The 27,919-nt window shown below is 34.8% G+C and overlaps 3 protein-coding genes across 5 annotated transcripts; 2 read left to right on the top strand and 1 right to left on the bottom strand.

Moving 5' to 3' along the window:
- The first annotated feature begins 65 nt into the window (after window positions 1–65).
- LOC126702417 (tetrapyrrole-binding protein, chloroplastic) lies at window positions 66–1,193 on the top strand. Its single transcript, XM_050401114.1, has one exon. The coding sequence runs from the start codon at window positions 259–261 to the stop codon at window positions 1,048–1,050; it is 792 nt and encodes a 263-aa protein (XP_050257071.1). The 5' UTR covers window positions 66–258; the 3' UTR covers window positions 1,051–1,193.
- Window positions 1,194–4,902: 3,709 nt separating this feature from the next.
- Window positions 4,903–8,622, top strand: LOC126702201 (pentatricopeptide repeat-containing protein At1g03560, mitochondrial-like). Of its 2 annotated transcripts, none has more exons than XM_050400861.1 (3): window positions 4,903–5,118; window positions 5,581–5,713; window positions 6,413–8,176. In XM_050400861.1, the coding sequence occupies exons 2-3, from the start codon at window positions 5,693–5,695 to the stop codon at window positions 8,006–8,008; spliced, it is 1,617 nt and encodes a 538-aa protein (XP_050256818.1). In that variant the 5' UTR covers window positions 4,903–5,118; window positions 5,581–5,692; the 3' UTR covers window positions 8,009–8,176. The 2 variants fall into 2 exon arrangements, with proteins under 2 accessions (XP_050256818.1, XP_050256817.1); XM_050400860.1 differs by lacking the exons at window positions 4,903–5,118; window positions 5,581–5,713 and adding exons at window positions 8,272–8,340; window positions 8,441–8,622 and having other exon boundaries at window positions 5,721–8,141.
- Window positions 8,623–11,203: 2,581 nt separating this feature from the next.
- LOC126702389 (uncharacterized) lies at window positions 11,204–21,282 on the bottom strand. 2 transcript variants are annotated; one of them, XM_050401077.1, is made up of 12 exons: window positions 21,037–21,282; window positions 19,084–19,160; window positions 18,500–18,575; window positions 18,332–18,404; window positions 18,171–18,222; window positions 17,706–17,767; window positions 16,726–16,789; window positions 14,299–14,356; window positions 14,118–14,204; window positions 13,460–13,553; window positions 12,383–12,487; window positions 11,204–11,550 (listed from the first exon to the last, which is right to left on the bottom strand). In XM_050401077.1, exons 1-11 carry the CDS (start codon window positions 21,117–21,119, stop codon window positions 12,395–12,397), a joined length of 819 nt encoding a protein of 272 aa, XP_050257034.1. In that variant the 5' UTR covers window positions 21,120–21,282; the 3' UTR covers window positions 11,204–11,550; window positions 12,383–12,394. The 2 variants fall into 2 exon arrangements, with proteins under 2 accessions (XP_050257034.1, XP_050257033.1); XM_050401076.1 differs by having other exon boundaries at window positions 14,299–14,359.
- Window positions 21,283–27,919: the final 6,637 nt, after the last annotated feature.

Consider the following 27,919-nt stretch of genomic DNA (forward strand, 5'->3'; position numbering starts at 1 on the left):
AATCCTCCCCTGTATTTCCTTAGATGAGCTCTTGAAAAGCCTCTTTCACTCGTTTCTTATCTTGCATTGAAGCATTCAACCCAACCCCACATTCACACTCTCACACACACGCGCACACACTCTTCCCCACATTACTCAAACCCAAGCCATCAAATTCCTCTTCCTCTACTCTCTCCTCCCACCCTTTTCTCTTCCTAATGCCCTCATAAACTCCCCACCACCACCCCCACCACCTCTCTCTCTCTCTCTCTCAACTAAATGGCCACCAATTCTCTCCAATCCTTCCACCACCACAACCACACTTTCCTCAAACGCCATATCTCAGACACCAGTCCTCCTCTTATCTTCCTTAAACCCCACACCACCACCACCACCACAAATACTTCTCTCTCTCACACTTTCTCTAATTCCTTCACCACCTTTTCTCTATCCCCCACCACTTCCTTCACACCCTCCACTTCTCAAGCCATCTCCTTTGACCTCCTCCAACAACACCTCTCCACCAAAAACTTCAAACAAGCTGACGAAGAAACCAGGCGTCTCCTCATTGTCCTGGCTGGTGAGGCTGCACAAAAGCGTGGCTATGTGTTCTTCTCTGAGGCCCAATTCATCCCAGAACCAGACCTTAAAACCATTGATGAACTTTGGAGACAACACAGCAACAACAAGTTTGGATACAGTGTTCAGAAGAGAATCTATGAGAAAGCTGACAGAGACTTCACCAAGTTCTTCGTCAAGGTTGGGTGGATGAAAAAGCTTGACACTGAGGTTGAGCAATATAACTACAGGGCTTTTCCTACGGAGTTCATTTGGGAGCTCAATGATGATACCCCAGAAGGTCATTTGCCATTAACTAATGCTTTGAGAGGAACACAATTGCTTAACAGCATTCTAACTCATCCGGCTTTTGAGACCATGGAAGAAGAAGATAAAGAACAAGAAGGTAAGGTTTTTGAAGAAAGTAGTAGCAATAATGGGGGATTGAAGGGGTTAAGGGATGCCTCAAAACCTTTGAGCAACGGGGTTTTCAAACCAGACTACAGCTTTTGAGAGTATGAGAATTCTACAATGTGTGCATAGCCACTAATACCCCAGAAATTACCATTAATTTGGGTTTTTATATTTGTAATGAAAGTGGTTGATTGAATCATTGCTTAGTACTTTATCTTTTCTAATAGTATTTCCTTTGTTTTTACGAAGAATGTTTATATAAGAAAACTGATGTGATACGGAAGAGTGTGCCCAATGGGAGAGAATACGAGTAATTGTTGTTACCTTGACTAATATAGTAATCTGTGGTGTTTGGAGGGTGGTGACAAAGCATGAGGCTGCCCTTCTGTTCTTTTGCCTGTTGCTAGTTGTAGTGGTTGGGAAAACATTTTGATGGTCTGGTTGTTTGATGCTAAAACCGTGCTTCGAGGTCACGTCTTGCCTTTGTTTTATTTGGTCTTTTTCTATTTGTTTTTTTAATAATTTGATAAGAGAAAGAGACTTTGATCCATAAACATAAATAATAAAAAAATCAAATTAAATAAAGAGAAAAGTTAACAAATGCTCTAAGTGTATTCGTTAATAAACTATTTTAAGAAAGTTTATATGTAAAAAGAAAAAAAAAATTAATATTTTAATAACTTTTTTAATTTTCAATAAAAATGATATAATAATTTTTTTAAATGATTTATTAACTATTGTTTTAAAGATACCCGTTTATATGACCCTTAAATAAATTACAAGATATGACTTTGTACTATAGAGTGGTAGGTTCGGAAATCCCACTACAAAAGGGATCTTACTTAGGCTTACTAGTGTAATGCAAGTTCAAAGACAGTGGCCTTTTTGTCTCGACACTAAGTTATTCTAACTTCCTTTCAAAAAAAAAAAGTTATTCTAACTACGTTCAGAATGATAAAGCAATATTTATGTGTTCATGAATTAAACTTAGGAGTTAGGATACGTTTGGTACTTGGTGATTACATAAAAATAATATGTATAGAACATCTCATAATTAAGTTGATGAAAATTTCATTCATCTTAATCATAAATTGGTGTGAGTTAGAACTGTAAAAAAAAAAAAAAAAAAAAAAATGAAGTTATTAATAAACAATTCAGAGTTTGTTTTGTTAAGTTGTTTGTTCAAAGTTTAAACTTTAAAAAAAAAAAATTGTAGAAAAAGTTTAAACTCATTTAACTAAATGAACCAATTTTGAACTCAGGTTTGAAACTTGATTAATTCACAAACCAAGCTTGAACAAAACTAAGTTCAGATCAATATGTTTATGAACATCGAAGATAATATTATCCGTACTTAATTAACATAAGCAACTTTGAAGAAAATTTATCAAAAATACATATTATTTATTGTTTTCTAAATAATATTACTATGGAAGAGTAAATTGAATTAATTAGAAATCTTTTAGCATAAAGTTTTGGTGGCTTAGATGCAATAAGAAAGGTAGAAGCATAGGATTTTTAAATAAAAGTTGTATCAAGTTAATTTATTTAATCAAGATAACAAAACTTGTTAATTTATAACGGTAGTGGAAAAATGAACAATTTATTATTTGACTTTTTATAAATTAGCAGTCATTTGAGATGGACAAAATGGAAGTGTTAAAAAAAAGTGGCACGCATGTGTATATATATACATTCGTGTTTTTTTTTTTTTTTTTTTCTCTGTTATGTTATTTTATTTTATTTTTTTATAGGAAATTCTCTATTAATGTTTGTTGTACACGCAAAGTTCTCTCTCTCTTCAAAAACGATAGATAATTCTATTGAAGAAAAATGAAGATTATATATTAGAGGTAGCAAGTTGAAAATGATAATCAAGAGTCTTGTAATTTAACCAACATATCTTTATGTGTTCAATCTAAATATTTATAGTGTGTTTGGCAAAAATTATTTTTGCCAACTTATTTTACTATTCAGGATCAGTTTGAATACCGCTTATTTTGCTGAAAATTGAAAACTGAAACATTATAACAAAATAATTTTTAAACGTATGAATAGTGCCGTGGGACCCATTTTAATGAAAGTTTTGTTGACAAAATAGGTTTGTAGGTCCCGTGAACAGTACACGGGACCCACTGAACAGTGTAGTGTACGTGAAAATTGACTTCTCAAAAAAAAAAAAAAAGGCCAAAAATGCAAACTCAATATCCAAACCCACTGAACAGTGTAGTGCACGTGAAAACTGACTTCTCAAAAAAAAAAAAAAAAAAAAAAAAAGCCAAAAACGCAAACACAGTCACTTTCATCAGTATCCAAACGCTACCTCAACTTATTTTTGTTACTATTCATGACCCCCACTGTACTTTTTAGTATTATTTATAGGTCCTACTGTACTATTTCAGCTAACTTTTACCTATATCTATAGTACTTTTAGTAAAGAGTTTTCATTTTCAGCAAAATAAGCAAATCTCAGACAGATCCTTAGAGTTTAAATTTCCCCTCTTTTAATTGTTGAATTAAAAAATATATATAAGAGCACTTGCAGCAGTGGTGCTAAAAAGCTGTTTTTAGCACCACAAACTTAAAATTGGGACTGCTGCAGTGGAGGCATATCTAAAATTTTTAGCTTTTGAGCTATAGTGCACAGCCAAAGATAGCTGTGCACTAGCTCAAAACTATACCAAAATAATAATATTTTATTTATCTTTTCAATTAAATAATATTTACTCTCATCTGTAGCACTATAGCCTAAACACAATTCAGCTCTTCTCCCTTCTTCTTTTTCTTCTTTTTTTTCCTCTCTTCCTTCATGGAGAGATCAAAGATGGACAGTGTTGATGATTTCAATGAGGATCTCAGTGTTGAAACGGTGAGACTAAGCTCGGCAACGGTTGGGTTCGTGGTTGGGTTCGATGCTGAAACGGTTGGTGCTCTTCTTCCCTCACCTCCACTCCACCACTGGGTCGTAGTTATGCTTCAGCCTTGTGGATCGAAGTGGCTTTCCGTGGATAGGAGTGCTTGCTCGTGGATCGGAGTGGTTATCGCTCGTGGTTGTGCTTGCTCGTGGATCGGAGTGGGTTTCAGCGTACTAGCGTGGTGGGTTTTAGCGTATTGGCGTGGTGGGTTTTAGTTTTGGGTTGCTGTGGGTTTGTATTGTGGTGGTTGTGGATTTGTATTATTTTATTATAGGAGATATATTATTTTATTGTGATGTTTATATTATTTTATTGTGTTGAAAACTAAAATAGATTCACTGCTGCAACATGTGAGTAGATAAAATAACTTTTTGTGGTACCAAATAACTAAAAATATAGGTTCACTGCTATGGATGCTCTAAATGATAAATAATATAATAATATCAGTTGCGGGCTAACAGGATAATCAATACGAATTTAACAAAATTGTTAAATTTTATGTTGACAAATAGTGTCTATAATAACATGAGAATACTATATCTATAACATTTTCATAATAAATCCTAGATGACAATTTGTTATCTTGGTTATAATCTAAACCAGTCACTAACACCACTTTTTTACCTTCCTATAGCTACTTGTTTGCTACAAGACTAAATTGTTGTTAAATTGTTACTTATATTCACAAATTCAATGCTTTATACACCGGTGAGGATACACATAAATGTGTTATAGACACTACCCAAATGCCAGGGACACTCATGTGAATGCACATTTCTACACTTATATAAATACACACAAATGTGTAATAGACACACCGGATGGTATGAGAAAGGAATAACTCATATATCCGTAACACAGTATATATTTCCCACTTGTAAGGACACTTGTATGGTGTTTAAACAATAGCTTCAGTGTTTAAACAACGCATTTAATAAGAGTGTATTTTACTGGAATGTTTGAATAACGATTGCTCATTTTAAGATATTTAAAAATTTAGAAAACTTATATCAGCAGCTGACGTTGGAGTGAAGTGGTGCTAAGCTGGCTGGCCACGTGTGAAATTTTAAGTTTTCTCGCACATGAAAATCGTCCATTTTTACTAATCTCTCTCTCTCTCTCTCATCACCCACCTACCATCAACACCGGCCGGCAGCGACCATTACCGCCTCTTTTTTCTCTCTACAGCCATCTCCCACAACATCACACCTTCACCCCCTCTTTCACCGCCGCCTCCACCAACCCCTTACGGGTAAATATCCGAGTCTCTGGAATTAGTTTGTGCTAGTTATTGGACATGCAATTTAGGTGTTTGTGAAAATGTTTGTTAGACTATTCAATAGTTTAACTTTGTGCATTCATGTTTTTATACACCCTTTGTGTGTGCATAAGTAATGATCAGGTTTAGTAGTTCTTTTGGGCTCTTTAAATTAATACTCACATGATTTTCTATGTTGGTGCTATTGTTTTATACACAAGTTGATGTTAATCTAGGAAGCACGGACACTTCATTTAGGATGCCTGAAAGAAATATCATGTCCCAATTCTTTTTGCCTAAAAGTTTTTGTTTATCCTTCGAAGAGAAACATGATTGCAAATAAACTATTACAAGCAATCTGTCTAAAGTTGTGTTATTCATTTCAGCACTTTTCATATCCTATATAACTGTTGCTTGTGTTTTCTTACTAACATTGTTTTCTTACTAACATCGCAGGGGAGTGCCCCATATTGAGGTTACCTTTTAGATTGATGCAAATGGTATCTTACAGATTCCATCACTATTGCCAATGGCAAGGGGCATTTGAGCCAAGGAATAATTTGAAAGGATGGTGAAGGACGTTGAAGTAGTATGCATTTTGGTCTTTTTTTTTTTTTTTTTGATAAATAAAAACATAAGGTAATGAAAGAAGCAACACGCTGTCTGTGGGAATCAAACCCATGATATGCAATTCGGCCATTAAGCAAGTTAATGAGAAAGTGGTTGAAGCTCGGTTGAAATTGGGGGTGAAGAACCAAATTAAGAGTTGTAGAATGCTAAGAGCATATGAGGGTTCCAATTGTTTGTTTTCATTACTAGTTAGCTAAAACATTCATTACCAGTCGTTATTCCTTCTTGAAAGCACCATTTCATTCCTTGAAGGTGGAAGCTAGCTCACTTAGAAACCACAACCCTGATGAGAAGAGGCCTCCTACAATCTCGTTGTCCTCTCTCTGTACCCCATCTCCATCATCCTCCACCTCTACTTCCATACAAAAATGGTGGGCCATCCCAAACCCCCTCAAAATTCAGTCCCACATCATCTTTTAGCTCAAATCTTAGGTGGATCTTCACCACCACCACTTCTCTTCCTCCACCAGAATGGGTGGAACCCTTCAATGATGTTTCTGACATAGTCTCAACCCGCCAACACCTCAACCCATCTCCTTGGGTTGCTCAAATTCTCAATCTCCTTGATGGGTCTTTGGCCATGGAGGCAAACTTAGGCTCTTATTGCCATGACTTCTTGATCAGATTGTCCCCTAACTTTGTTTCATTTGTTTTGCAGTCTAATAAGCTTCGTGAAAAGCCTGATATTGCTTTGCGGTTTTTTTCTTGGGCTGGTAAGCAAAAGAGTTATGCCCATAGTATTGAATGCTATGTGTCTTTGGTTGAGGTTTTGTCTTTATGTGGTGATGTAGATAGGATTCTGTGTGTTTTAAAGGAGTTTAAGGAAATGGGTTTTGTAATGACAGTGTCAGCGGCTAATTCTTTGATTAAGAGCTTAGGGAGTGTAGGAATGGTTGAGGATTTGTTGTGGGTGTGGCGCAGGATGAAGGAGAATGGAATTGAGCCAGGTTTGTATACGTATAATTTCCTGGTGAATGGGTTGGTGAATTCAGTGTTTATTGAGTCGGCGGAACAGGTTCTTGAGGTAATGGAAGGAGGGAAAATAGGACCAGATGTTGTGACGTATAATACAATGATTAAAGGGTATTGTAAGGTAGGGAAGAAGAAGAAAGCGATGGAGAAGTTAAGGGATATGGAGGTGAGGAATGTGGAGCCTGATAAGATTACTTATATGACTTTGATGCAAGCGTGTTATTCGGATGGGGATTTTGACTCTTGTTTGGGTCTTTATCATGAAATGGAAGAGAATGGGTTGGAAATTCCGCGACATGCTTATAGTTTGGTGATTGGTGGGCTTTGTAAGGATGGGAAGTGTGCAGAAGGATATGCTGTGTTTGAAAGTATGATTCAGAAGGGTTCTAAAGCAAATGTGGCAATTTATACAGCCCTGATTGATTCCTATGCAAAAAGTGGGAACATAGAACAGGCAATATGGCTTTTTCAAAGGATGAAGAATGATGGGTTCGAACCCGATGAGGTTACTTATGGGGTTATTATCAATGGCTTGTGTAAGAGTGGGAGAGTAGAGGAAGCCATGGAGTATTTTGAGGTTTGTAGAGGTGATGGGGTGGTGGTTAATGCTATGTTTTATTCTAGTTTAATTGATGGTCTTGGAAAGGCTGGGAGAGTGGATGAAGCTGAAAGGCTATTTGAAGAAATGATTGAGAAGGGATGCCCACGGGATTCATATTGCTACAATGCCCTTATTGATGCCCTAGCTAAGTTTGGGAAAGTCGATGAAGCATTATCGCTCTTTAAGAGGATGGAAGAGGAAGGTTGTGATCAGACGGTTTATACATACACAATACTTATTGGTGGACTGTTCAATGAGCATAGAAATGAAGAGGCATTGAAGATGTGGGACATGATGATTGATAAGGGTATTACACCAACCGTAGCTTCTTTCAGGGCTCTTTCAATTGGCCTGTGTCTTTCAGGCAAGATAGCTAGGGCTTGCAAGATATTAGATGAGCTAGCTCCAATGGGAATTATCCCTGAGACAGCATTTGAGGATATGATCAATGTACTGTGCAAAGCTGGCCGCATCAAGGAGGCCTGCAAGTTGGCTGATGGGATTGTTGATAGAGGTAGAGAAATACCAGGGAAAGTTCGTACTATTTTAATCACTGCCTTGCGAAAAGCAGGCAATGCAGACTTAGCCATGAAGTTGATGCATAGTAAGATTGGAATTGGTTATGATAGGATGGGAAGCATCAAAAGGCGAGTGAAGTTTCGAATTCTATTTGACAATTGAGCCATCAGTCAGATTTTTGGCCTTGTAATTTTAAGCAGCTTGTTTTGGCTATGTAACTGAAAATTGGCATCAAATTGTTTACCATGTATAGATGTGGACCTGTTGCTGATGCTCCAGTCCATCCTCAAACTTTGTATGTTCAATCAACAAATAATTTTATTTTTTTTATTTTTTTTCCAAATGTTCAAGATGCTTAGCAAATTTTACGAATTGTCTGTCAATTTTGTTGGCTCATTATGGTGTCAAACTCAACTGATCGATAGTCTTCAGCTGCTTGGTACTTCCATGTGGTTATGTTGAATATAAGTCGTATCTTTGGGTCAGCATGCCAGGTACAGTTTCTTTCTTTATTTGATTGAGAACTTCAATAATAAATAAACAGTCATTTCAAAATTGCATATTTAAGTGGTATTATTTCCTATTCTATCTCAGACCTGGACAGCAGGACTCTATCAAGACTTTTGGAAGTCATTTGAGATTTTCAAGTTCTGTAAAAAGTGGTGTTCACTAGTTACTCCACTCTAGACCACATAGAACGACTGGCATGTTAAAACTTGCAACCTTGTAATTCTGGAGGGGGAAAAAAATATTAAAGTACTCAAATTTTGCACTTATTTTTGGTAGAGCAAGTCTTCCTTTTAATCCTGAATAGAAAAGAAATGCTTCTTTACGCCAAAAAAAAGAAAAAAGAAAAGATACCTGCACTTGCTACATGCTTAAGATGATGGTACAGTGAATCTTTTCCGGTTGTGACCTGAAAACCACATATCTAAACATAAATTATCGTCCGACTCACTAGTGAGATAGGATGTTGCCAATGCCATAGATATATGGAGAAACGAAAGAAAATAAATTCAAAGACCTCTCTGGTTTATAATTATTATTATTATTATTATTATATTTGGCCATGTGGTATATGAAATTTTGTTGCGCTCTATTGAGGTTATAGACTTTAGAGGGCAAAATTTGCCAAACAATACAATTTCCGAAATATTTCAGCCGGATAGCATGCGTTCAAACTTATTTAGTAAGTTGGGCTCTTTTTGGAAGTCGATTTTAGTAAACTCAACTTCCAGGTGAATTCAACCCCTCATCCAGCAAGTAAATAAGTCTGATTTGTACTGCACCTGGAAGTTGAGTTCAACATACTCGACTTTCAGTGGAAGTCAAGTTTGTTAAACTCGACTTTCAGGTGTTCTACACTTTTGTAGAACTGATTTTTTGTAGGAAGTCGAGTTTGTTAAAATCGACTTCAAAAAAGAGTCCAACTTACTAATTAAGTTTGAATGCACGCCATCCGCCTAATTTTTTTCCGAAAATATACTGTTAAGCAAATTTTGCCGACTTTAGAGTAAGGAGGAACTTTACAAATAACATTCTTAGCTATGTGAGGCATTTTGAATCATTTTTAACAAATAACATTTGAATTAACAAATTACTAATTATTAACAAATCAATAATGTGTTAACATTCGTGCTACGACATTATCATTATTTAAGTAAATTATAGTTTACCCCTTTATGATTTTTGTCTCTATTACACTATTTAATCGTTACATTTTTTTTTTTTTTGGGAACAGTTAATCATTACATTTGACCCCTCTAAATTTGAAGTAAAATGAAATTGTTCAGGTTTTTTTTTTTTTTTTTTTTTTTTTTTTGAGGATATCTTAACAATTTTATTTTAATTCAAACTAAGGGGTCTACATATAGCAATTGAAATTTTTTTTAGGATTAAATTATGTTAGGTCCAAATCATAACGGGTTAAGTTGTAATTGAAAGTTTATCCACAAAATGTAAAATTATAAATTTGAACGGAATTTTAATAATTTCATTTTCATTAAAAAAAAAATTTGGAGCTTAGTTATAATAATTGAAAGTTTAAGAATTAAGCATCCACAGCAGTGGAGCTAAAAATTTAGTAATTTAGCTCCACCAAAAGTTATTTTATCTATTTTACCTACACACATATTGAAGTAGTGGATCTATTTTAGCTTTCAATACAATAAAATAATATAACATCATAATAAAATAATATAACCACTATAATAAAATAATATATCCCACTACCCAAAAAACATCCACAGCACCAATCACAACCACCTCTACCATCAACCATAGCCACAACCACACCCACAACCACCACCACCACCAACACCAGCAGTCCACAACAGGAAAAAAAAAAAAAAAAAAAAAAAAAAAAAAAAAAAAAAAAAAAAAACCCAAATCTCCAATTTTTTTCCTCAACCCAGACAAAACAAAATCACCAATCACAAACAAAATAAAAATCACCAATCACAAACAAGCACAACGTCGGCGAGCTGGGTCGGCAAAAGGGGTGGGTCGATGGCGTGGGTCTAAGGCGATCGGCAACTTGGGACGGCTAGGTCGGGCCGGCGGCGGTGAATGAGGGAGCTTGAGAGAGTGACGGTGAGAGAGGAGAATGACGGTGAGGCGATCAGCGGCTTGGGACGACTAGGTCGGGCCAGTGGCGGTGAATGAGGGAGATTGAGAGAGTGACAGTGAGAGAGGAGAGTGATTGAGAGAGGATGAGAGCTTGAGAGATTGAGAGAGTCTTGGGAGAGGATGAGAGCTGAGTGACTAAGAGAGAGAGAGAGAGGCATAGAGTGAGAGAGAGAATGAAATAATATATTTAATCTCCGGGGCAGAATAAAATAATATTTTTTTTTTTAGCTCTCATGAATAGTGCACATCTATTTATAGATATGCACTGTAGCAGTGAAGCTAAAAAAAATAGATTTAGCTCCACTGCTGGAGCAAGATTTTGATGTTTGAGGAGCTATAATTTAGCAATATAGCAATATAGATGTACTGCTGTGAGTGCTCATGATGGGACTAAACCACGTGAAGGTCAGAGGTAAGTTTTCCTTATTATTGTTATAGCTGAAAACATTTCATAAGGCCATGAGGATGGTTTACATTTTAAGAGTTCCTTAGATCTCACTTCTTTGAAACCTATAACGAATTGTTTGTTTTTATTCTGGATATTTGTATATTTGAATAATTATTGACCTTTTAGAATATATTTGTATCATGCATAATGGTTGCAAATATATTATAGTCTTTCTCAAGTATATTTAATCTTGCTTGCGCGATTTATAGCTCTTGAATTATAACAGCAACTCTCTCTCTCTCTCTCCCCATCTTTTTCACCCAAACTAGAACAAGATAGAGGAAGAAAAAAGAAAGGAAAAATTGCACCCAAAAAAGAGTTCATATTGTTATTACATTCTCCTCTTTCTATTGCTAGAAACTTGAGGTTATTTCCATGTTAAATTTTGATGCCAAGCAACTAAACTAAAAAGGTCTGAATATCCTCTTTTTTTTTTGTTACAAATATTACTAGTATAATTTACAGTAATGGAACAGGAGCAGTAAATATTTTCATCTCCAATAAAAATACACTAACATACAACAGCCCTCTGTAGAACTTTTCTTTTATGAAGCTTCCAACAATAAACCAATACCTAGAATACAAAATTAATTACCAAGTTTCTTGCATGCTTCCTCAACGACATTATCTGCAGATAAATTAGTTGTTAAGAAAAGTACTTCCAGGCTTAACTTCTAAAAAGTAAAAAAAGAATCAAAACCAAGATTTTTTTAAAGCTAAGAACATTATCAATGAGCATTCATCAGTAGAATGATTATCCCAAGCCCCAACCAACCACCCCAAAAGAGGAGAAAGATTAAAAAAAAAAAGTAAAGGACCCCACAAGGCATTCTAGGTAGGTTAAGGTCTTGCCCTTTGTTTTAGGCCAAATGTCTTGGCTTTAATAACAATAATTGTAACTATCACCATCATCATTATTCCTATATTTTATGTAATGATTATGTAGCAGAATACAGTATATCCTCCAAGATGGTTATGACTTATGATACAGTTGTCTCCTATATCCATAAAGAATTGTTGATTTCTTCAACTAGAATCGTGAGAGAAGACTAATAATCGCTAGGTGCGAACCGGAAGAAAGCAGTAGTTTCATGGTAGTAACCAAGTTTTATGGTTTTGCAAGTTTGCAACAACCCCATAGAATCTGTACTGGAAACATATGCATGCATAAAGCACCAAACCAAAATCTAAGTATACTGCTTTAAATGATGTTGCTATGCACAAACGTAAAACTATTTAAGTGCTAGTTTAAATCATCATGAGTCATGTCAGAGTCCAGGTCGAAATTTGTAAGTTTAATACTTTAAAAAAGATCTTGAGATGCATAAATTATATAATGTCAGTAGGTTCACTGCAAATCTGCAATATTAAGCAGAATAAGAGCAGATATTAAATAAAACATTGCTGCCACATTTTCATTAAATGGTGTATTAATGTATATTGAGGAAATGGAAACTCACCAAGTCTATGCACTATGCACAGGGGCAAAGTCTCCTGGTATACAGATGCGAACCTTCACAGGTAAGCATTGATTGCGTTCGAGTAAACAAGCATGCTCCAGGATTCTGAAAGTCAGAGATAAAGTGTTATGAATCTCATAATTTGTGATGATCCTGTATTATTAAAAGCAAAGCTCAAAACATTAACACTTGAATTTAAAAAATAGTTCCTTTTGTTTCCATGGAAAGCAAAATCAGGGGAAAGAGTTTGACCGCACTTTTCCATTGCAATATTGATATTTCATCTACAAGTCTTGCAATTATTGTATAAGAGAGCTTAGAACATCCAACAACAACAACAACCAAGTCATAGTTCCAACATTTTGGAATCTGTTATGGATTTCAATAGACTAGCCAAGATGAAACTTAGAACATCCAGGCACACCAAATTACCAAATTAGCAACTTGCATCTGTTTGGAGGAGAGCAGAATCATTCTTGCAGAATTGCAGGGGCAGTGATGGCTCCCAGGGTCTCTCTGTGTGGAGTCAGGGATTCAAGCAACCCAAAGTGGGCAGGAGTTTAAAGAGAGGTATTTATGGGTATCATTCAAAAGAATCAGGGCAGCAATGGGACTAACACCATGATTGGGAGTTTTGGAAAGAAACCATCCTAGGGAAAGTAGAAAAAATTATAGGGTATTGGCTGTTCATAATAGAAAAAGAGAGGAAAAAAATTATTTACCATCATACCCGGTCTCATCTTTTTTCTTCTTTGAGTTGAAGGGCAAGACTGTATAAAAAATCCATTAACTTCTCTTCTCCCTCCAAATCTGCCCACTTTTGGGTGATTAATAAGAGTGGGCCTAAGAAGGAAGATTCGGGAACACTGTCCCTCTTTTTGTTGCCTTTCCCACTAAACCTTCCATCCAATTAGGCCATAATTGATGAGTCAAGTCAACTGCTTCTTTTTTCTTTTAAATTGTTTCTAATTTTTATTTATTCTTAGAATATAAGAAGCGACTTTTGTAATGTATATCTAATCCTTCACAATTGTACCCTTGAGGTCATTCAGGTCCTAAAGGCCCCAATTTGCATACCAGATTTTTAGGGGCATCATCAACTACTTCAGCAGGCTGATCTGGTCCCATGCTCGCCAAGCAAGCTCCTTTGCAGCTCATATATTTCTGCATACTGTTCAGAAGAAATAAAAACAAGTATAAATCTGATAGAAAGCAAGAGTAGTTAAATTTTAAAGAGACACATTGCATCATATTCTTTACTGCTCAACAGTAATTCTTAGACGACTAATCCTACTATCCAGTGGAAGAAATGGTAATCATGATAGCCTCTGGTCCAAAAAGAAAAGGGTAAGAAAAGAGATATCCACACAGATACTATTAAAAAGTAGAAAAATGTGATCCTTAATAATCATCTGTTATCAAACACATGCAATGAATGTAATTATTTTAGATGCAACTGCACGACAATGAATATTTAATATGTTCTGCAGAATTACCAAGACTGATTGAAAGCATTGGAGTGTAAAAAATGTCACATAATATCATCTTACTTGGTCCAAAAGAAATGACAAAGAGCAAAAAGAAAAGCACTGTCAAATAACAAATAATGTCATCCAAGACATTGCACATAGATCAACAACAAAAAAGTATACTGTACTTAGGAGATATTTCAGAAACAATATCTAAGAAAAAAAAATTATATTTAAATAGAAAAAGTAAATAACAGGTAACTTACATGTCACATTGATTAAGCACCAACAGCTTGTTGGGGACGCATGATTGTCCATTTGATTTGCAAACTGAGTCACATGATTCACCTTGTCTATCACCCAAGTAAGGAGTTCAAAGAATAAGATACACTTTGAAATTAAATAGATTAAACTCAAGAAACAGACAAAATCACCATGATAATTCACCTTCCAACAATAACATTAATTCCATTTAGTCTTCCTTCAAGGTTTGCATTAGTGGCCTCTGCTGCAACAAAAGTTCAAAACATGCAAAATTTTCAAATCATAGATAACAGTAAACTGCAGAACTTTAAAAAGAACAACCCAGAAGCACCATATACAAAATAAGGATGTTCCAACTCCAAAATAAATAAATAAAATAATTTTAATTTTAAGGACCTTGCTGCTGCAACCTTTGATATGTGGGGCACCTGGTGCTAAAGCGCTTAATGACATAATAAGCCATTAACATCACTTATTATCTTTATTCTTATATTTCTTTCAAACTCACGTATGAAGGACGATGCCCAAATAATTAATGAGGCATTAGAATAGAGAATCAGTTTTCCACTTTTAACAAAAAGTATTTAGAGTCTTAATTCATGGTCTATACCATTCTATAGCAGCATTTGGTATTTAAGGCAAATAGGAGTTACGATGGCACTGACACTATCAACAAGACTGACTACATATGTCAATAATGACCAATCTCAGCCAGTCCAATGAACTCATTGTGCACTATGGGTTCAGACATTAGAAAAATGAAGGCATCAATTTGGATGTCATTTTTAAAGTTCTCTGCACTGACAAAAACCAAAGTGACTGCACTATATTTATTGTCTTTAAATATTTAATGTTTATGTGGCAAAATACCATTGGAGTTGCACTCAAATTTGATAGACTTGCACACACCAAATCAGGAGTCCCTTTCTAACCCTATTCTCACTTTTCTCATCCATTGCACTATCTCTCTCTGACCCTCAGTTTCTCTACAAGCTTTCATGGCACTCACCTCCATCATTACATTCAAATTCATTGATCTGAAGCTTTGAAAATGGCACATACCTCTCTCCCCTCCTCTGCCACGTGCCTTTCCTCCCTGCACACCTCTCCTCTCCAAGTTACAGAACCTGATCTTCACCAATTTTGATATTAGCTGATCTGCTGTAATTTCTTTTAGATTCTCCTTCACGTCAATGAACACAGCTCAGATCTAAGCCAAAACTGAGAAAATTGACCAACCACACCAGTGAGATTGACCACAGGAGGTACTAAGCATCTGGCAATGCGGTTCAGTTTGTCATTTTCCTAAACAGAGAGGATTGGCTAGATGGTCTGAACTGAACTCCCTCAAAACTGTCCAAACCAACTGACAATCACCCACAGGGCACATTTACCATCTTAGCATTAAATTTCCGAGACCTGAACCTTGAAAACTGTGTTTAATAAAGATTTTTTCTTTTTCATAGGTTGGGAGACCCAAACCATGATTCATTTCCTGGTCATTAGATATCTAGGTTTAATAAAGTATATTTTCTTGGTAGGAGATATTTGGTGAAGTCATGTAAGATAGTGGTTTTGCAAAATGTCATTAATTGCAATCAATTCTGGTTGCAAGAGGCCTATAATTTTGGCAATGATCAAATAGGAAATTAACCACCCCATTCCATCTCGCCCAAGATTCTGGGCTGTTCTTGTCAAGTCCACCCCTTATGTAGTTTCTCAATCCAATCAAAAATAGAAAGGCCAATCAAGCATTAGTGTCTCTTTGTTAAACTAAGATCTGCTCATTGTGTATCAAATTCTAGTCTTTTGATAAATTGATATCCTCTTATAATGATAAATCCAGAAAGGAACATCAGAATTATCCAGTAGCAATATCTTCCATTCCAATAGACACAGTGAACTAGGCCGCTAGACCTGAATTATGACTTTGGTCCCACTGCTTACAAAAAATAAAGCAAAACTGACGCTTTTAAAATCAAGATACAGTCAAATTTTAGCTCTTAATTTCATGGGAGGTGCAAGAACATTGCTTGGTCCACTTTAACTATCTGACAAGCTGAAGTCGGTCATTTTTTATAAATAATTCATTTTTAAAAATTATTTTCTAATTAAACAATGTTTTAAAATTAATCGGTATAATAGCCTTATCATAAACTCATCTCTTGGAGAGACGAGTTCAAGCACTAAAATCGTCTCTCCAAGAGACGAGTTTATCACGCATGCTGCTGAACTAGCAATGCTAACTAGACAGTGAGTCCAAGTGGAACTCATCTTTAGGAAAGGCAAGTTCATGTATCATTTTTCAAATGGAACTCGTATTTAGGAAAGACGCTTACGTGTTTTCCTTTAAAACATTTAAAAAAAATGATTCCTTTGAAGACGAGTTCCAATTGAATCATTTTTTAAATGGAACTTCTCTCTCTCTCTCTCTCATTAAGGGATTTTTTTTAAGGAAAAGTAAAGGAACTTGTCTTTCGGAACGATGAGTTCAAAGGAAAACATGTACTTGTCTTTAGGATAGACGAGTTCAATTTAAGGGGTAAACCGATGTAGTTCAAGAAGTGAACTCCATATAATTAATAATTACCAAATTATATCTAGACTCACCTGAAGAATTCGACGGCAAGGAAAAGCAGTGATGGAAATCACTAATATAAGCATTTTCATGAACCTGAAATGTTCAAACATATTTCAAAAAAGAATCAGAGTTCCATAAACATTGCAGTGTAGAGTTTCAAAATCATATCAAGAAGGCTACAAATTCTTAAGTTTACATTGGCATTTCAAGAGTTAAATTAAAATAGTAAGATGGGGAAGGAGAGTTGCCAATGAGCGCTAGCTCAAATGACACTTCCTCCTCTCATAATAATAGGATGGACGGTGAGGTCTTGGGTTTAAAATTCACTAGGTGCATGTGTAACTTAGTAATAAAAATAGAAAGGTGGTGGGGGAAAGTTGTTATTGTTAGTGAATTTCATGGTTGTTAAAGTTGGATCCTAGATAGGACTAATGAGAAGTTTTCATGGGTTGGATGCTAAGATTCTACTTACCGTCAAAAAATAAGGTAAACAATCACTAGTAATGAAGATGCATATGAAAGAATCATTGAAGTCATAAGAGGATAATTGATAAATTTGACATACACTGGAAGGGTCTAACTCATTATTTCACCTCCTCTAATTGTTAGAGGGGATAGAGTTCCATTTGGGCTTAAACTTATTGGCTCTCAATTCATCTTTTTAATGGTCCTTAAATCATTAGAGAAAACACCAAGAGCGCCCATATTTGGCCTTCTAAGGTGGCTGCATCAGGAGCTTCTTAGTATCAGGATTGCAAGTTTTGATCACATTTTCACCATATTATCGGCTCATGTATAACACAGTACGCTACTAACTTAACTAGAAATCTTGCTCAGCATGCAAATTTCAAAAATTGGTTTAACATTTAATGTCATACCTAAAGCATGACTGCAAATGGATATAGCATACTATTTATCATTAAAAGAACATGTTTCCAAGTTAAAAATATTGAGAACCATCCTCTAGAGGAAACAAATCAAACAACCAAATCAGAGGAGTATTACTTACCACACTCTCAGAATTATGACGGCATCTCCCAGCACAGAAATCAAAAACACTTGAATAAGTACCTGCAGGAAGATTGTGGATATGTATCACCTTAAAAGAAGTTCCACAAATGGGTTGCTATATCCTAGAAAAGAAACCAAAGTTAGCTAAGTTCATATCCCCAATTGCCACATGAAGCCTGACCCATACCCTAGTCAAATATACCAAGGCACATTCAGCCTTCAATGTTTATTAAATCCATAGTTCAATGTTAATTAAAGCCATAATATTATGCAACATCAATTAGCTATAATTATCAATCCTTTCTCTCTCTCACCCTCTCTGTTTTGAATTGTGAACTCAGAGATCTCGTACATGAGATCTTAATGGTACGAATTAAAGCCCCAGTTGAAAATTGATGCCTTCCAACTAAAATTTAGAAGATTTTTCCACCAAAAAGTACATTTGCCCTTTCTTTTTGGTTACCTGCAGTAGATTGCTTAGCCATCTTCACCTTCAGTACTTGCTCTTTTTGTGTCTGCAAAAAAAAAAAAAAAAAAAAAATCAGAAAGTAATTATATTGCAGATACTTGATTGAAATGGAAGAAAGGGATTTAAAAAAAGAAATCAAGCACTCATGAAAATACCCGAGCAGGATTTAGGCAGCATGAAACACAAAATTCGTAGGAGTTACAACACTGTGAGAGAAGGTTGCATCCACTGAGAGAACAATAAGAAGAAGAAAATAGGTTGTAAGCTTGCCAAGTGTTTCTGCTCAAGGTCAGAAATTTAGAGTCCAATTTAAAAAAACTCACTGACAAGAAAATTTTTCTCCTTTTCCTGGGCAGCAGCGTGACTGTGGATCTACTGATAGAGCATCACATATATGGCCTACAATACATGTACTGGTTATGAAACAAATGTAACAACGTGCATTTGACAGGGGTTACTGATACATCCTGATTTTTGTTGGATATATAGATACTTATTCACTTTTCCATTAGCATTGACTGTAGTATGTTTTGACATTTAATTTCATGAGTGGCTACTTTTATCAAATTCCTCAAATTTTGTGCTGCAACTTTGACATATTACTTGCGATTAACTCAGATAAAATATTTTGAGAAAACAGAAGATCTGGAAAATGATGGTAGGGTAAAACCGGCTATTTAATATATCCGCATATTTAACAACTTAAATCAATTTGGCAACTGTCACTAGAATTTTCCCATAACAATGAAAAGTAAAAGGACGTGAATAATAATGAGAATCTCTCAAGTAACTATTGCACGAAAGAGTACCTATCTCAAGCTTTTGGATGATTTAACAAGTGAAAAAATCACAAAATGAGAACAAAAAAAAATAGTCAAACAGAAACTTAAAAAAGAATAGTCCTCACCATTGTCATCAGACAGTAAATATCTTCCTTGAACAGTATTTCTGCAAATGGGTTTCTCTTGAAATCCAATATCCTTCCTATAATGGTATAAGAGGGGCAAAGAAAAGCCATAAGAATTGAAACCTTACCAACAATGGAGTAGGACAGGGAGGAGTGAAAGATGAAGAAAGCAAGCAAAACCCATAAATAACATCCACATCAAGATAGAAGCAATTTACATGATTTTATACAAATGACAAAAAGATAAGTTAAGCAGGTCTTAATATGAAAACAACCACTCAAACACCAATTAGCTCTAATCCATCAACCATATATAGGTAAAAAATTCTCTCTAAGATACAAATATGCTTGGTATCTTTGTCAAATGCATGCATGTAAAAACACACACACATACACATAAATTACTTTTTTGATAATGCAATGGTAAGATTTGAACATACAGAGATCTCTAAAAATTACATAAATGCTTACCACCTTGAAAATATAAGTCCTATAAGAGTTTCAATAAAGGGACAGTTTATCCCATTACATAAACCTTTATTATTATAATGAATGCAAATTATATCCTCTTCATTAAATTTTATTCAACTTGTTCCAGTCAACAGATCTAAATTTTATAGCCTACATCATAAGTCACACTATAGAAAATGTAATGATCACATGAGGGGGAAAAAAGTGCAATTTCTTAAAAAAAAAAAAAAAAAAAAAAAAAAAAAAACTAAAACTAAAAGTAACCTCGTCTTCCTCATTGTTTACTTTTTATTAGAGGTCCTACCAATAAATTCATTAAATGTAACAGAAGAAGAAATTCAAAAATCACTGTAGTGTTATCATCATATACAGCTAATTTTATGATAGAACGGTCTAATTCAAGCTATACCATATGGATAGAGCTTCTTTGTTAGCAAAATTGGCCAAGACAAATTGGTTGCATGCAAATTGTGTATGCAATACTGATACACAACCCAAAAATCCATCAAGTTTTCTTCTTTATTTTTGAATTCATCATCTTCTCACACACCCACATTGAAAATCTTTTTTCTTTTTTTTTCTTCTTTTTTTTCCCATTTATAATTTGGTTTATAGATTGTGCAAACGTTGCCACTCAAAACATCTGAGCTTTTCCAAGAAATCAACAAAAAGAACCTTCTTTTACTACAAGAATGCAGATATAACACTATCAAAAACTGAAACTCATCATAATCACAGCTAGAAAATGGTAAATAAATTCAACCCACTTGGTCAACTTTAATGGTCAAGAGAAGGAAATGAATTATGAAATCTTCAATCTTTTCAACATTTTGCATCCCAAAAAGCAAAAAATACCATAACAGCAGTAAATGTATCATAAGAAGCAATTCAGATATCACTGTAGTGTTATTATCATATACAGGTGATTTTATGATAAGAAATGTCTAATTCAAGCTATACCATATGAATAGAGCTTCTTCGCTTGTGAAATCAGCCAAACCAAATTGCTTCCAAATGAATTGTCAATTGCGTATGCAGAAAATTCATTGAATTTTATATGAATTCATCATCATTTCACAAACCCACATTGAAAATCAATTTACTTCTGTTTTTCATTTACAATTTGGTTTATAACTTGTGCAAACTTTGTCACTATAAAACCTAATCTTCTCAATGGCATCAACAAAAAGAACCCTTCTTTACAACAAGAATTCAGATATAAATAACACTTTCAAAAACTGAAACTTGTTATAATCACAGCAAGAAAATGGTACAGGAATTCAACCCATTTGGAAATGAATTACAAAAGCTTCAATCTTTTCACCATTTTGCATCCCAAGAAGCAAAAATACACAAACAGAAGTAAACAAACAAACAAAAGATTCAAATTTTACTTTCAGATTCTCAACAGCCAAACAGTGGAAATTCATTGGGCATTTAGAAATTGAGAAAGAAAAGAGATTTGGGGATCGAAATTAGTACCTGATGGCTGAAATTCTAGACGAGACTTGAAGGACAAATAGGTGCACCAAAATCCAGGATAAATAAAACCCAGATTTGGACATTCTCAAGTTTAAATTAGGGTTTGTGAATTGTTACCTCTCTCTCTCTCTCCCTTTGAAAGTTTGAATCTTTGGAATCAACTTGCTGAGGCTCGAATTCTTTCAGGAAACAGGGAAAAAAAATATTGCATGCACCAATGAAATGACCAAGAAAGAAAAAAAAGGCGAAAATGGCCAACTGGCCTTAAAATTGTAACTATCTAGTTAGTAGGTGTTGTTTAGAAACATATTTTGTTTATAGCATCTCGAGTTTTAAAGAGTCGATTTTGGTCTTCAAAATCGAGTCTTTAACGCTCGATTTGTAGCTCGGAACAACTCTGATGTGGCAGAAGTGCCACATGGCATTTACATGGAAATCGAGTCTCTAAGACTCGATTTCTAAGCCCTATATATATCACTCAGACCAAACCAAACACCAGAGAGCATCAGAGGAAAAACCCAGAAAAAAGAAAAGAAAACCAGAAACAGAGAGAGAGAGAAGATCGAGATCGGAGACCCAGGCGCGAGCGGCATGACCAGAAACTGACCAGCGACCCAGGCGGCCTGGGGCTTGTTCCGGCCAGCGTCGAGCGCGGCCAGGGGCTCGCGCCGCCAGGAGCTCGCGCGCGACGCTGGCCAGCGCGAGCCCCCGGCCAGGACGCGCCGGTGAGGTTCTCTGTTTCTCTCCCTCTGATCTGATCTGATCTGACTGTGTGTTTCTCTTTCTCTCCCTCTGATCTGATCTGCTCTGCGTAGTGACTTAGAGGTTTTTTTTAAAAATTTTGGGTTTGAAATCGAGTCTTAGAGACTCGATTTCCAAGTGGACATCCATGTGGACAAAGTGCCATATCAGAACCGGTCTAAACATACAAATCGAGCCTCAAAGAGTCGATTTTGAAGCCCAAAATCGACTCTTTAAGACTCGAGATGCTATAAACAAAATATGTTTCTAAACAACACCTACTAACTAGATAGTTATGATTTTAAGGCCAGTTGGCCATTTTCGCCAGAAAAAAAACAAAACAGTTTGCTTTGGTAAATGTGATTTTTTTTAGAAGAGTGATTTTTTTTTTTTTTTTTTTTTAGAAACTTAGAAGAGTGATTTTAGTATGTTAAGTTTATAAATTTTATCATTTTAATCAATTCATTTTTAAAGGAAAATGTTAAGGTATGTTGTAAGGTAAGTAGTAAGGTTTTTTTTTTTTTTTTTTTTTTTTTTTTTTTGAATCTAGTAACTTGTAAGCTGATTAGCTTAGAAATTATTTTTAGAAATTTTTTATGAAAAAAAAAAACAATTGATTTTTTTATTATAGTTTATTATATTTCTTATGAAGGTGATATCAAAACTTTTCTAAAATGTTCCATTAATAAATGTCTTAAAGATACCAATTAATTGAACTCATTTTGATACCGTTGTAATTCTATTAACTCTTTCAAAAGAATATCATTTCACATTTTTTAATATTAACAAAGAATCTGAAAATACACACTTGCTATTAGAGCTTTTAGTCTTTAGAGTTTCAAGTGAACATTATTTGCCCTTAAAATTTTAAAAATGAGTGCAACATTCATTTGTAGGATAAAAAACAAGCTAATTTTGTTGCATGTTTTGGACGATCTCCAACAACTCAACGAGTTGTGGATGGACCATTTCTTCACTTCATTATACTCTTCTTGATGAGATTAAGCGTTGTAAGATCTCACTTGAGACAATTAGTTAGTGTTGGTAGGCATTACCTTTCTACTGGTTTTGCATATTCAAAGGCATGATTTTCCTTGTTTTAGCTACTTGACTCCCCTAGGAGTTGCCAAAAATGTTGAGGATGATTTGTGGAAGGGTCGAAATTAAGTTCTTTAAAGTGTGATGAACTGAGGAGAGTCAAGCCAAAAATTATAATATTAAAGGCTAAATGTGCATCACAAAAACTAACCCAAAGTGCTAGATAACATGCAGATTACATTAAACCTATACCGTTTTACAATATATATATATATAGAGAGAGAGAGAGAGAGAGAGATTTATTGTGTTGTCACGTTTACCCCATGACTTCAATGTGATATTGCTCTTTAAGTTGCTAAGAGATTTTTTTTTTTTTTGGTAGTAAGCAAGGTTTATCAAGAAGTAACAAATGATTTTTTGCATTAGATCTTATGAGGGGTTTTACAGCAGCCTTGAGACATTCCTAAGGACTGATTTTTGAATAAGTAGTGAAACTACTGACCCTCATGTTCCTTAACAAGTGATAAGTTTCAAATTTGTTTTAACTTAGGTAAAGAAAGGAACTGGTTTAGTCATGGTTAAGGAAAAATGTTTAATAAACTTGATTGGTTGCACTTTCTTAGAGCATTCATAGTGCAATTTTAGCACCCAAAAGGCCAAAACACTAAAAAGAATGCTACATTGATGGTGCTAAAGCTAAAACTTTTAGCAACCAAGCTACAGTAAAATGCTATCAATATCAATTCAATATAGCTACAAAGTTATAAAAAATATATTTTTTATTTGGTTTCTCTCTCTTCTTCACCTTAAAATATATTTTTTGTACTCTCTTTACGCTTTCTCCATTTCCCTCTCTTTCTTCTCTATTTTTTTTTCTTTCTTTCTTCTCCTCTAACTCAAGCTCTCTCAACGCTCTCTCTTCTTCTTCTCTAACTTAAGCTCTCTCAACAAAATGAGTAGAGATCAGTAGCGAAGTGGTGGTTGAGATTGCTGATGGCGTGGGGCATTGGCGTTCTAGGTTGCTAGGTTTTGTGGGTTGTTTTGTTGTAATGGGTTGTGGGTTGCTGGGTTTTCATGGGTTGTTTGGTGGTGATGAAGGTGGGTTACTGGGCTTTGTGAGTGGTGGTGGTGGTGGGTTGTGGAAGTGGGTGTCGATGTTGTGGGTCATTTTGGTAGGTGTTGGTGTTGTGGTTGGTGGTTTTCTAGTGATAGCGGTGGTAGTGGCTAGTGATTTTTGTGCTTAGCGGTAGCAGTGGTGATGGCTGGTGGTGATGGATTTTATGGCCGGTTATGTGGGTTTGTTGGGTTTTTGTGGCAAAGAGGAAGAGAGAGGACGTGAGAAAGAAATTAATAAATAAATGAATAGTGTTTGACTGTGATATGAAAAATAAGAGTATTGATGTAAAGTGAGTTGTGAAATGGGGTGTTAAAATAAATAAAGTAGGTTTTAAGGTGTTAAAAGCTAAAATTTTTTGTACCATCAATGTGAGTGCACTTAGCCCATAGGGAAGCTACTTAATGTGGCAAAATTTAGCTAGTGAAAAGAATGCCTTTTGGGCTAAAAATGATTAATCATGACGTTAATAAAATATAAAAAAGTTTAGGTTATGTTTGGTAACAGTTTTTGTCTTCTATTTTCTAAATTTTGAATTTGGAAACACAAAGAAAAAACAATTTTCTTGTATTTTTGAAATCAAAAAAATGTTTGGTTAGTTAAAATTAAAAAAAAAAAAAAAGTTTTTTGAAAAAAAAAATAGAAAATACTCAGATATGTTTGTAGGGGATGGGTTTGAGCGTTCCTTCTGTTGGACGAAAGGTCTCAAGCCCAACTAGCCAAATACAATGAATTTTTAGAGAGTGGGTTTAAGAACTAGGTCCTAGTCCGAACCACAATCATTGGACACGGTTAGATGGAGGCTGGGCAATAAGGAAATGGATTAAAGTATGAAATTTTGTCCTCGGGCGTTTTGTCCGAGGAACTTAGTGCTCTTCTTCTTCTACTTTCAGTACTAGGTTACAATGGTTTTCAAGACCATGCAGATTGACACCGCTTTCTCCTTTTTCTCTCCTCCTACTCTCTTTTCCGCGATCCCCTATTCTTGGAGGGTCTTTCACATTATATACTTCTTTCCAGTCGATCTTGACCCTCCACTTGTTTATCGTGCAGGTCATCACTTGAGTGCTCGTCCCATCAGCCACTTTCCCAAACCCTCTGTGAGTTGCGGCAACCAAGGCCGCACTGTTCAAGGGTCTTTTTCTCATTAATGCGGCCAGAACGTTAGTTGGGTGCATTCAATGTGGAGGTGACAGCTTCTCCTTGAATTGCTCTTACACCATACCTCTGTGTATGTCCTTCTGTGCTCGTCCTTTCTTCTGGGGGTGCTCCGGGAATATGCCTTTGATGGCGTGTCGTCCTTTCCTTCTGGGGTCTGGAGTGCCGAGGACAAGATTGTCATCGGCATCGTCTCTAGAATGTTTGGGCTTTCTTTGTGCGTCCTTGGGCATTTTTCCCTCCTCAGCGCGGACCTTGGGCCCAGTACAAAGTGGGCCGGGGTTGCTAAATTCCTTGGCCCCACAATGTTGTTACTAGAATTTGAACTCTAATGCTAACTCATTAAATGAGATAGTTCTATTAAATTAAATGCGTGTTTTTATTAACTTTTGAAAATTAGAAATTAAAAACATGTAAAAAATTGTTTTTAATTTCCTTTACAAATTGAGATTTGAGAACAGTTTTTGTTTTCTATCTATTTTAGATTACCAAATAAGTTTTTTAGTCTAAAAAATAGAAAATAAGAGGAAAAAACTGATTACCAAACATACCCTTAAGTTTTACTATTTTCTTTTTAGCTTTCTAAGTTTACGTTTTGTCATTTCAGTCCTCTAAGTTTCATTTATTCTCAATTAAGTCCTTCGTTAACAATCTGTTAGTTGCTATTGTTATCAATAACAAAACGACAAGTTTTTTTTAAAAAAAAAAAATTATTTAATAATTTTAAGAAAATGTTAATTTAAAAAAAATACCCAAAAATTAATTTTAATAGGGAGAAAGAGGGAGAAGAGAGACCAAGAGGGAGAAGAAGGTATAGGGATACTCGGTGGCTCAGCTTTGCCCCGGTCTGGAGGTGTACTCGGCAACGCCATTCTAGGAGGTACTCGACAGTTGAAAACAGGGATGCCATATACACAAAGAACCTAGCTGGCTTAGTTTTGTATCAAACAAAGATAGAGATTAATATATAGACATGGCAAAACGAGTCAGAATTTTATGACCCACCCCGAAAAATACCTGACCCAAACCCAATTTTTTTGACTCGAAGCAACCCACGACCCGACTCATGTTTTTTGTGAGTCAACTTGACTCGACCCACGATTTGACTCGAGCCATTTTTTAAAACTTTTTTTTGGGTAAAAAAAATAGTAAAATTAAAACAATATTGGTTTAATTATTTGTTGTGAGCTTTAAGGAAACAATTGAGACATTTACATAACTGCATGCAAATTAATTGAAAAATGAATGGTTGAGCATTCTGTAATGAGTAAAGATTTTTAGATATCAAATAGCAAAGTACATGTCAAGATAATCTGATTACAATAGAGTTAAAAATATAGATTTAAAATTGTAGACATATGTGAGAAACATTTACAAGTGTAAAAATAGTGAAGCCAAAGTATCAAATTAACATAAATTATGAATGCTTAGACCTATTTTTTAATAATTTATGTCCAAAATAAACGGTTTTTCAAAATAAATTATGATATTTCCTAGAGTGTGTGTTGTTTAACAATGATATGATATTTATAAAAGAGACCATGTATAAATAAGTAAACAATCAAACTTTAGTGTATATCTCAAATTGAAATAGAGTGTCAACCGCAATTAGCAATAGATTATAAAATTAATTTTCAAGATTGTAAAATTCTTATATATTTTTATTCTTTTTCAATTGAATTATCTAATAAATCATTTGTAATTTTGTTTTATATTTTGGGATGTTGATATTGTGTAGAAATAAAACTTGTGTATTTGTTTTTACTTATCTTTTGTGTTATTTTGTTTTAGATAGCAATGTTAGGATTTTTATAATTTTAAAATTATTAAATAAGTATTAATAAATTTAACTAAATTCATTCTTGATATAAATGGTGAATTCAAAGTAATGCATTTTACATCAAGTAATTTGTTGCATGACTTTCCAAATGGCAAATACATGTTATTTTCTTTATATATAAAAAATTCATGTAAAATATACAGGTCAACCAAACCTGACCCGACCCGAACCTGTTTTTAACCTGCTTAAAATGACCCATTTTTTGACCCGCAACCCGATTGACCCAACCCGACCCACCCGTTTTGCCATGTTTGCTTATATACTTGAAGATAAGTCAATGAGAGAAAGGCTCTGGATTGAAGGGTTTGAATGGAATTGGAGGTGGAATCTACTGATGCTGGGGTAAGTTAAGGTGATATTGCAATCTGGGTGTCGTCCAACAACTACGGTTTCTTTGTAATATTGGGAAATGGAGGTTGGTGATGGAGGTGTGTTGACAATGAAGATGTTCTTAAGGATGGCACCATTTTTTAGATCTGTGAAAACTGAGGTTTTCATTTCTTGTTCTTTCTTGTCAGCCATGGTGGGGTTTTGGCCTTTTCTTTTCTTTCTTGGGCGAGAGAGAAATAAATTTTTGTTATTCGGTGTTGTTCTTCTCTATACAACCCCTTAAAATTAATTTCTGGGTTTTTTTTTTTTTTTTTTTAAATTAATGTTTTCTTAAAATTAATAAATAAATAATAAATTTTAATTTTAAATAAAAGGACAAAATAACATTGTTTTGCTATAGATAACTGCAGCAGCTAATAGATTGTTAACGAAGGACTTAATTGAGAATAAATGAAATTTAGAGAACTGAAATGATAAAACTCAAACTTAGAGGACTAAAATGAAAAGTGTTAAAATTTAGAGGGTGAGTTTTGCATTTTAATCAAAAAAAAATCTTGTGAAAATGGGTTTACTTTTGGCTATAACAACATAGGCCACCCAAATTCACTCCTTTTATTTGCTTTATTTTTGTTTGGTTTGGTGATTGGGTTTACTTTTGGCTA

The sequence above is a fragment of the Quercus robur genome, chromosome 10 (assembly GCF_932294415.1).
Source record: "Quercus robur chromosome 10, dhQueRobu3.1, whole genome shotgun sequence".
Lineage (NCBI taxonomy): Eukaryota > Viridiplantae > Streptophyta > Magnoliopsida > Fagales > Fagaceae > Quercus > Quercus robur.